Source organism: Geospiza fortis, unplaced genomic scaffold, assembly GCF_000277835.1.
Source record: "Geospiza fortis unplaced genomic scaffold, GeoFor_1.0 scaffold12, whole genome shotgun sequence".
Classification (NCBI taxonomy): Eukaryota; Metazoa; Chordata; class Aves; order Passeriformes; family Thraupidae; genus Geospiza; species Geospiza fortis.
The window spans coordinates 3,547,679-3,559,010 of record NW_005054323.1 but is presented as its reverse complement, the minus strand read 5'-3'; the positions used below and the strand labels follow the sequence as shown (position 1 = coordinate 3,559,010).

The window sequence follows — 11,332 nt, the reverse complement described above, 5'->3', positions numbered from 1 at the left end:
CTCGGCGACGGCTCCGCCTCAGGCGCTGTCCGCGCCCGGCGCTAAAAAACCCCTCTGAAAAGCCCCCAATGAACCTTCTTGCAAAAACAAAGAGAAGAGGACAGCAAGGGAATGCCCGACTTGCACAGGGACGGCAGGTGATGATAGGCATGCAGCAGGCAGGAAATAACAAACGCGATTCTTCAACACGTTTGTAGCGCCAGCTGCTATTTCTACCTGTAACGGGCTGAGTCTCCTAAAACACGGCTGCTGCCTCAAACATTTCCGTATCTCGTCCGTGTATGGCAGATAACGTGGGGCTCCCTGCCAGGGGAAAATACCACTGTGGAGATGAAGCAAGCGATTGACTGAGAATGTCTAAATCGCGGTGCTGGCGTTCGTGAGACGACTATTTTCCAATAGCTATTACATTGTCAAAAAATTGCCCGTAGTAACTTTTGGCACGTCGACAACTGATTTAGTCCTTTCGGTAACTGTATTTTTGACAATCTTTGCCATGACAGTGCTGGCCCAGTGACTGGACGCAGGAACACTCTTCCTGGGCCTTGCAGGTGTCACCGAGAGATGGCGCGCCGAGCCCTGGAGCTAATAATATCCTTATTTGACCTCTCCAGAAGACCACGATTTCTATCTTCTCTTTTCATTTCGGAAATGAGCGCACATTGCCCAAAGTTTAGCATGATTTAGTAATTCCTTCGAAGCTACTGAGCTGCATTTCCTTTTCTTAAAGATGTTATAAGCCCTGATTAATAAAATCAGTACTAAGTTGAAAAGGATAAATACAATTTGTAAAAATTCCGCAAATTACGATGTGACTTGAAATATATATGAACATCCATCTATATGAATATCCATGTTTTAAAATCCTGATGTGTATATCTGAAATTTCACATATCTTCTAATAACCTTGAATTAGGCAAGCCAGCAAAAATAAGAACTCCTGCTGAGTCCATAAACGCACCAAAGGCTGATTCTGGCAAGTTTAGAACTTTGTTCTTGGGTAAGGACTGTGCATGCAAGGACAGAGGCTGGACCACCACCGAGCTTAATGCAGAGTGCTGCCAGATGTCAGGACCCATCTGAAGAGAGCATCATCTTCCTAGATTGGGATGCTACTGGAAGGAATGGAGTTGGATTGTTCTCTGGAGTCCTTCAACACTGACTTATTTGTTATGTATTTCGACAAAATTATTTGTCCTCTTGACTTGAAATGGGACTGAATCACTACAAGCTGTTTTCCTATGACACATACCAAGTGTCACAGTAGAAATGCTTCTATTACCTAACTTCATTCATTCTAAGTGTCTTTTTAGCTAATTTAACTGAGACCATTCAGTGGAGTAATCATTACTCAGAAACATCTGCTGATTCATGCTCAAATTTGGAAAAGAAAAGGAAGTTGTTTACTGTTTGACAGTTGTGAAGGAATGTTGATTTTTAAACAACAAACCCAAATGCATCATTTGTATTCAAGCTGAAGGGGTTGAGATGCAATTACAGCTATGATTTTAAAATATAAAAATTTCATTAATTCCAAATTTAATCTTTGGCTGACAGGAGCAAAAATCAAAGAACAATCTCGAGCTGTTAAGTGACAACTGGTGCAACTATTGACTTCATTTTGGATTAACAGTTTAAATAAACATTCTTTGATCTCATTATAGCAGATGGATGTAATTATGTGCATATGAATGTGCAAAGACACTGGCTTAAAGAACTACAGAGTTATAAAGGTGAAGGCAATTTTCTACAAGTGCTATACAGTACTGCTTAAACAAGGTTTACCAGGGTATAATTACTCAGCTGCTGGAAAATAAAAGACATTTACAACAATAACAACCTGAATGTTTATGTAATCAACTCCTGCAATGCTAAAAATGCTTGTACTTTTTATGTGTGCTGAAATAACTGATACAATTGTAGGCTTCCTGAAAGGCACCAGTTCCTGTGCTCAGAAGTCTACAGTCACACCTGCATCAAGCTGTGACACATGATGCAGAGATTCCAGATCCCTGACTTACATGGAATACAAGTCAAAATTTCTGCTCTGTATACAGCTGTGAATAGAGTGTAGAAGTGTTAGTGCACCATTACATCTGACCTAACAGGAGCTGTATTTCATAGCTGTACTGTTTCCGTTGTGTGGCGATTCCATGCACGACTGAAAGGAATTGCTGCCTTTCTGTATTGTTTTCTTACACAAAGCAGATATGTCTTATGCCACAAAAAAGAAGACTGTTTCCCAGCTCATTTGGATACATTTAATTGTCTTCAATATTTTAAACACAGCTGTTTTAAATTTCTATTTGAAGTTTCAATTTTGTAATCCAAGTCTAACTGACTCTTAAATAGGCCTTGTCTTCAAATATTTCAAAATACACTATGAACTGAAAAAGCTGATATTACTGGCTATAAATGAAACCACTGTGCCTTTTAAATGTACCATCAGTCAGAATTTCTCTATATTTGAGTTCTTTTCTTATGCAGACAATAGAAAAAAATCATAGCCAATCTTGATCCAAACCAGATATTGATTACAATGGCCTGAATCAGAGCCAAAAAGTTAAAATAAGCCTACAGCTGATCTTACATATGCAACAAGGAATATGACTTACAAAGTTTCTTTGTAATGCCACCCTGACTGCCAGGATCTAGTGGCAGAATACTATGTCTGGATTGGCTTTCTTTGGTTAGCTATACAGGATGAACAAATGCCAAGCAGTCTGAGCCAAATGTGTGCCTGTTTTGAGGTTTTATTGGCTTGTTAATTTCTAACCACAAATCAAATGGAAAATAAGCACTTCAGATAGAAACATATAAACTCCCTTACCAATAGGAAGGATCTGGAAGACCAAGGGCTGCATGATTTAGAAAACAATATAAAACCATTTATAATTCACCACTGGTCACCTCTGAGGAACACAGCAATAACAACAGAAGATAAATGCAAAAAGGGGCCTTGGCTGTGCACAATATTACAGTAAAAAAAGGTTACTCTTTTTTTTTTTTTTGTAGTCTCTAGGGACACATAAGGAAATTCATCGAAAGTGGAAAAGTCTTTTTGAAAGACCTACAAGGAATTGTTTAGGGGTTTATTTCCTCACAATGGTGGTGTCCCTAGAGGAAATGCTCCTATTAGTCAGAGAAATAAAGTCAAATGCTCTACTCTGTTTACAGCTGTGTAATGACTAAGTTCAGAGAACTTGTTTTGGATTTCTCCAGCCATAGCCAGGACAGTCTGATCACATGTGCAAGGGAGCTATTAGGGAGTAACTTCACTGAAATCAGTGTTCTCAATTTCTGGCCTGACAGGAAATCACTCCATTAGCCATCAGTCAAATATAAAGCAATTGTGTGACCATCTTCACTCTGCATCAGGTTCTTGTGGTGGCAGCAGCCTCAATTTGAATCCAAGTTATGGCACCAAAAACATTGTCATGGATTGACCCTGTCTGTATGCCAGACACTCATAAACATCTCTCTCTCACTCTCCTCTGCAGCTGGACAGGGGAGAGAAAATACAACGAAGGGTTCATAGGCTGAGATAGGGATAGAGAAAGACTACTCATGAAATACTATCATGAAGGAAACAGGCTTGAATTAGAGATATTAACTAAATTTATTGCTAACAAAATCAATGAGAAGTAAAGTAAGACCTTAAAACACCTTATTCCCACTCCTCCCTCTTTCCCAGCTCTACCTCCTTCCCCCCAGCACCACATGGAGACAGGGAATGGGGTTATGGTCAGTTCATCACATGTTGTTTCTCCCACTGCTCAGGAAGGGGACTCCTTTCCCTGCTCCAGTGTGGGGTGTTTCCCACGGGAGACAGTTCTCCAAGAACTTCTCCAATGTGAGTCCATCCCAAGGGTAAATCCTCCACAAACTGCTGCAATGTGGGTCACTCTTGCACGGGGTGCAGTCCTTCAAGGACAGGCTGCTCCAGCCTGGGTCCCCCATGGATCACAATTCCTCCCAGGAAATCTGCTCTGGTGTGGGCTCCTCTCTCCCCAGGTCTGCAGATTCCTGCCAGGAGCCTGCTCCAGCACAGGCCTCCCACGGGGTCCCAGCCTCCTCTCAGGCACCCCCTGCTCAGCTGTGGGTCTCCTCCACAGGCTTTAGGTGGATCTCTGCATCCCTGTGATCCTCCATGGGCCGCAGCTGCTTCACCACGGTCTGCACCACGGGCTGCAGGGGAATCTCAGCTCCAGCACCTGCTGGAGCATCTCCTGCCCCTCCTTCTGCACTGACCCTGGTGTCTGCAGAGTTGTTCCTCTTCTCTGGCTGCAGTTATATCTGCACAACACTTCTATTTCCTTCTTAAATCTGTTATCACAGAGATATTGCCACCATTTCTCATTGGCCCAATCTTGGCCAGCAGCATGTCCATCTTGGAGCTGGTTGACTTTGGCTCTGCCAAACATGGAGGAAGCTTCCAGGAGCTTCTCACAAGAGCAATCTCTGTAGCCCCCACTACGAAAAACCTTGCCATGCAAACCCAGTATACCACTATTAGTTACCATTAGTTACCATTAAAAGTTGACCATTATCTAATTCAGGAATTTATGCATAAGATGACCACCATGTCTTGGTCATAGAATAGTTATGTTATTCTACAGCTTCATTACAAGAGTATCAGAAAGGTACAAGACTACGCTATCTTCACGTTCATTGTGAGAGCTAGCCAAATCTTCTTTATTCCCAGTATCACTAGAAAATGAGAATCTGACATGGCTTAACATTACCTCAGTGAAAAACTCCTAGTGAAAACCAGATTTTTAAATCAGTGATAAGTACTCATATCACCACTGGGTCTTAGCTGTCCTCATATTTAATGAATCCTTGATTATGCCCTCACTGATTCAGAAAGTTTTACTCCAACTTTATGGATGGCAAATTGAAATAAAGAGACTAACTAAATTATTTAACCAGGAAAAAAACCAGATAAGGTATGAAGGTTGAAAGCAGTTAAACACAGTGAGAAGAAAGTTTTGGCCCTGAAAAAAAATAGAAAAAATTAAGAAGTAGAAAAAAGCATGTAAGCAAAAGTAGTATTGGAGAACAGAGAAACTGAAGTACACAGCTAGTTCAACATTTGAGAGAACATTGCAAAGTTTAAAGAATATATTACATACATATTTTCAGAAGTCTGGCCTTAGGAGCTTCATAGGCACATTTCAGAAATCTAAACAAAAATCATATGAATATGATACATTTGAATATAGCAATTTTCACATATGAGAAAGCTGTAAAGCATGATTGGTCAACATACAGGAGTCAGGCAATAATCACAGCATAGTGAGGAAACCAGAAGTAATTTTTATGAAGTCGTAGAGGGGAACAAAACAGAATTAAGATGGCTAGACATGTTTTGCCAGCTGCTAGAAGGGGATCAATGAATCTGCAGCCTGTATATTCTGACTTGCCATTCAGGATTCAGAGGCCCTTCTATATAAGCTCTGTGTGGCCCACTGAATTCAATAGATTTTACTAGTAAGCAGGTGTACTTCATTTACACTTCTCCTAATGGTAGGGACCCCTCAATGAACAATGAATTTCCTATCAGAATACTTTTCATCACCATGTGTCATCAATTCCAGACACTTTTACATATATTTACAATTTCCAATAAAAACTTCCCAGCTCTCCAAAAGATACAAATGCAAAAAGCATGCTATCCTGATTTACTGCAATTTCCACCTTTCAATGCTCTGCTGCCTCACCCATTCTCCATTATTTGTTCCTCAGACAGCATCTTTAAACTGACCAAAACTATACATTTTATCCACTTCAGACTGCAAATACATACAAATGTGTGTGTGTGTGCGGTCGCTCAGAGACTTGGCCTGGCTGCTCCACAGAGCTGAGACTCCGGAGGAAGTGACAGAGCGGCCACAGTCTGTCCTGACCGGGGTAGGGCAAGCTACCTGGCGGCAGAGCCCAAAACCCTGGCCACTCAGGTCCCCTGGGCGGTAGAAGCCACAGGTGGCGACCTGAAGAAAGCAGACGGAAGCCGAAGGCAGAGGCACCACGAGAAGCAGCGGAGCGCAGGAGGGAAGAAGCGAGCCGATCAGTTTTCCGTGGTTGAGGGAAGGTTTATTGAGGGCAGGGTAGAAGCGAAAGGGTTGGGGGTCACAGAAAACTGACAAGGATCCTCCCCCTGGTCTGGCCTTATAAGACCGACCCCAGGGGGAGGGCAAAACATACATGACCAATCAACACATGAAACATCAAATGAGGTGACACAGAACAGCCAATTAACAAAAACAAAAGGTGTGGACTTTCCCCCTAGCCCAATCACCACCCGAACCCCACAGAATCTTCCAGAGCTGGGGAGTGGGTCGGGGGTGATGGACAAGGGGGTCGCCCGGGCAACTAAGGAGGGACTGACCTGATGGACAGTGGAATTAACATAGAATAGGGAGGACATAAATGATTGACAGATAACTGACTGTCTGGAGAGGGGAGGGAGCCCTGGAAATCCCCTTGCTCCTGTCGCCATATTTAACCCATACATCTTAACGGGAATAAACATAAAACTTGTAAAATCCAACTCTTAAACAGTAAAATAACATGAACCCCAACATGTGTGTGTGTGTGTGTGTGTAGAAAAAAAAAATATATGTATGCATGTATATGTACATTTATATAAACATAGAGCAAGAGCAATAGTTTCCCACCACATCATTCATCAATGTTCTGCCCTTGCATCCCCACCTCAAGGAAATCCTTGAGAGACTAGGGTAAAAAGGTGCAATGATTTTTATGAAAATGGATTCCAGGAGTCTTTCAGGGGAATTCTAGAAAGAGATACAGTCTCCCCTCAGGCTCATTGTCTCCAGGCTAAACAACCCCAGCTCCTTCAAGTGCTACTTGTATATTTTGTCCTCCAGACCCTCCAGCAGCTTTGCTCTCCTTCTCTGGACATATGCTTGGGCAAAATGTCTGTTCTGTAGTGAAGGAGGAGCCCAAAACTGTACACAGGATTCAAGGTGCAGCCTCACCAGTAAGGGGATGATCACTTCCCTGGTCTTGCTAAAGTCACATCATGACTTGCAAACACACACTGAATAAATCTAAACAAATTAATAGTCTTGTTAATCTCAGTGACAACAATGGGAATACTCATGTATTTTAGTGACTCCTGAGCAGTCTTCTTGTAGTTTTGTGAAATTAGCTAATGTTCATTTAAAGAAAAAAAGTGGAGGCATAAAACAATCTAAATCACATCCTTAACTTCATTACTTAGGTTTTGCTGTGCTGTATCATGTAAATGAGAATAGAATGCAGTTTGTTGTTTTGCAGTCTAGAGAGGTTCAGCTTCTATTACTGGTCCTTGGCTGTTCACAGTGTATCTCATTCACTGTTGTCCATGAGACTATGAAGATGAACCACCTACAAAGTTACATCTTGATTGTGCAAAGGAACAACAGTTACATCTGCTTCCAGTTTCCTTGACGTGTTCATCACCTGCTCATACTAGTAATGTTTGGCCCCACTGTACCTTTTCAAAGTTATATTATCCAGCACTAGAAGTGTACTCATGGGCACATAGTGGCAATAAGGTTTGAGTTGTGTACTGTTTCAAAAGTATTTCCGCCTTGTATAGGACACAAATTTGTTACAGTGTATTCCACAACAAAAGGGTGACTTCTTTCTAATATTGTAACTGTTGTTGCCACTGATTGAATAAAATCAGATCTAGTTGTACAGAGTAGTATGAAACCATTCTCTGGTGAGGTCTTAATTTCAGAGTTATCACCCCACTAGGTATTCCTTTTCATTCATGAATAAATATATTAAAGGGCTTTGTAGGATCCATGAGCCTGAGAGTGAGAACTGATGCCAAAAATTCTTCTATCTCTTTAAAAACTCTCTGTCACTTGGTACAATCCATGGGAAACCAACAGTGCAATTATCTTTGTCAGAAATATGCCTCAAACTTTCTACATTACCCTTCAGTAAAGCAAGTGCTGTACAGACAGTCAAAAAATGCCACGGGCCTTGCTTGCACTAATACAAAGAGAGTTTTTATCTATGAATTCCTACAGGATAAAGTTCAGTACGGTATTTCAAGCCTAATCTTGTGAGTTGCAGAGTTCTCCCTGGCAAGAGTTAAGCATTTTCCACTCTTATTTATCTCAGTAGCCTGTGAGGATACAAATCAGAGACTTTTTTCTCAGTTCTGCCCTCACACTGGATAGGCATCGAAGTCCATGGAAGCTCTACATGGGTGGAGTGATGGCCCTTCATAGCTGACTACTGCTTGGAGGAAAAGCAGCTGCATTGCAAGTTGAATGCATTTTAGATGAGTCGTCTCAGTTATAATGGCTAAAGACTTAGCTGACTAGGCAGGTCCATTTGCTAAAACTGTATTTCATTATCAGGCTCAAGAGATGTAAAATAAATATATTTCAATAGTGGTAGGCTTTGCTGCTACTGATTTCTGCAATATATTCTTAACTGGAACTTTTGTTATTTCTCTGCTTTATGATTAAAGCCAGAATTGCTTTCTGGTTTGGATAAAATTCCATGTAAGAAATTAGATATGCAGATTAGTCCATTATCAGTGCTATTACTGTATGATTTTCAATTGCATAGTAACCTTCAGTGGGAGACCTTACAGCACATTACAAATGCTGCCAAGAGAACCTTCTGGCATTTCTTGGAGCGCATTACCATGCATAACCCTGATGGAATTAGATTGTCCCATAATAAAACAACTTAGAATATCCTAGAAAAGGTGTAACTGGAGACAATGACTCCTGCCTAGTGTTATTCCTGGAAGAAAATTCACAAGCCAGAGAACAGGGCAGTTTTCACAGATTTGCTGACCCTTTCAAGGACTCTTGTCACACAAACTGGAGGGTGGTAGTCCTATTTGGTAGCCCAATACAAGTTAGCTGAACTCTATTTTTATTAGTTTTTGTATAACAGATAGACCATATTAAGACCAGCAGAAATCTTGTTGGAGATACCTTCCAAAGATGTCAAATTTCTTTCAAAAGGGAAAACTGATTTCAAAAATTTTCTAGGGAAAACATTTTTCTGCATAATCTGCAGCAGATATAAACTGCTCTGAATCAAACCCAGTTTTAACTTTGACATTGATGCTACCTTCAGAACCACCAAGTATTTCTCCTACTTTAATGGAAGACCTTGAAAGCTGGGGACACCACTTCAAGCCACTACAGGAAACATATCTCCGTTTCACAGTCAAGCTCTATAAGCCTTGCAAGTTGAAAGGCAATCAAAAGCAATATCTGTAAATTTAAGTAAGTTCTTTAAGAGATATCTTCTGCTTTTTTCCTGCTTCTGAGATATCAGCCTAGAAAAATATGTAATAAAAACAGATTGAGACCATAGGACAGTAAATGGTTTCACGAAGATGAGATGGGTTCCTTTTGTCTCAAGACACAGCTGAGTCTCCGGAGCTACCAAGAACCCTTTGTGAGAGCATTCCAGTTACATACAGCGTTCTCACGCCTCAATGTCCTTAGATGACCAGCATGAAACTCAGGGCTTAGAAACAGTGCTAGCAATTGCACATCACAGTCGAGTAATCCACAGAATGGATGTGATACTCCTGATATTCTCACACCAAGCATGAAACCTCTGGTGAGCTGCTTGTCAAGGCAAGGTGCTTCACAGTATCAACACATATCAATGGTCTGCACCAAAACAAATTACTAGGTGCTCCATTAATCTCAGGAGATCTCAGTTTGCATCAAATTGAAGGCCATTTTGGCTAATGCTCATTTGGGCAGTAGCAGACCTGGAACTGTACTCAGAACTAAGGCTCCCATGTCTAGGGCATAACACGGAGCTAACACACAGCTGGAGAAGTTTCCCTGGATGGCATGCTACTGAGATACACTTCACTTGTCAGGCAAGCTCTGCAACCTGGAATTATAAAATTAAAAGTTCTGCACAGGCAGTCAAAAAATGCCACGGGCCTTGCTTGCACTAATACAAAGAGAGTTTTTATCTATGAATTCCTACAGGATAAAGTTCAGTACGGCATTTCAAGCCTAATCTTGTGAGTTGCAGAGTTCTCCCTGGCAAGAGTTAAGCATTTTCCACTCTTATTTATCTCAATAGCCTGTGAGCATACAAATCAGGGACTTTTTTCTCAGTTCTGCCCTCACACTGGATTGGCATCAAAGTGCACGGATGCTCTGCATGGGTGGAGGGTGGCCCTTCATAGCTGACTACTAATCACAAAATGTCAACAATAGCAAGATGTTCTTAGATGAAGCAGAAAGCATGGAATGGGCAGAAAGGACTGAACAATCCCTTTGGATTCATGTCACCACCTGTGGTGACCTAGAGATGGACTGAAATACATCCTTGTGAAAGCCCCTACAGGTCCTTTTTCCTCACTTTATGATACCTCAGCATCAGGCAGACATGGGAGCCCATCCTGGCCTGAGTGGACTGAACCAAAAGCCATGTCACAAATACTTGTATGTGCTGCTTGAAAATGGCTGTTACAGAGAGGTCACAGATAAAGCCAGTGGTCCACATGTTCTCTGGGATCTGATTGATCTTCCCTTTGTATTGTACACCTGTAGGCAGCTCAAGAGAATACAGTGAGTCACTTCTGGGCTTTCAGTGCCTCTTGGAAGTGGGAGTGCATGTGTTTCCACCAATTCAATGTAGGCAGTGGCAGGGCTCTTTGGATACCATAAACTGCCTACAGCTTTAGCTGGTGAAACTGAAAACAGCATATTCCTGATGTTTTTAAATTAAAAGACTGAAGAAATACTAGACACACTTATCTACATTGACTTTTGTTTCTCATTTGTCAGCATTCTACTGCTTTCAGCTCAAACCAACTCAGAGAAGATAACCTAGAGAGAAAATAATCTAACCTTAGAGAATAACATAACCATTTTCAAACAAATTCCTTTCAAAATATTTCTGAATTTTTCTGAAAATATTTTCACTGGGAGGCACTCTTATGTTATATGTGCCTCGCAGAAGGTGTGTGTTTTTTTGATATTAGGGAACAGAAACGCTGTTTTGTATTAAACTAAAAACCTTAACTGAGAATACAGAATACACACACAGATGTGTGGTTACCAGCTAGTAGCAGAGCAGTTACCGAAATGCATCAGAACTGGGTTTAAACTCTTATTTTGTCTTTGAGAGAGCTGCACTCTGGATGTTCTTAGAGGTGTCTTCCAACCTAATTGATTCTGCGATTACGTGGCAACCTGCAGCAACCAGAGCACCATTTATTCTTCACGTCCAGGGTCTTCCTGATGTTCCTGCACTCGCTGATGACTGCCTGCCACAGCATCTAGAGGCTGACACGCTCATTCCGCAG

The 11,332-nt window shown here is 41.4% G+C and overlaps 1 protein-coding gene across 1 annotated transcript in view; it reads right to left on the bottom strand.

Moving 5' to 3' along the window:
• Positions 1-6,209, bottom strand: part of MLLT3 (MLLT3 super elongation complex subunit) — a 119,489-nt gene extending 113,280 nt beyond the window's left edge. The window contains exon 1 of the mRNA XM_005420884.2: positions 5,928-6,209. Coding sequence (XP_005420941.1) covers positions 5,928-6,209 — 282 coding nt within the window. The remainder of the gene's footprint in view (positions 1-5,927) is intronic.
• Between the last annotated feature and the right edge of the window lie 5,123 nt (positions 6,210-11,332).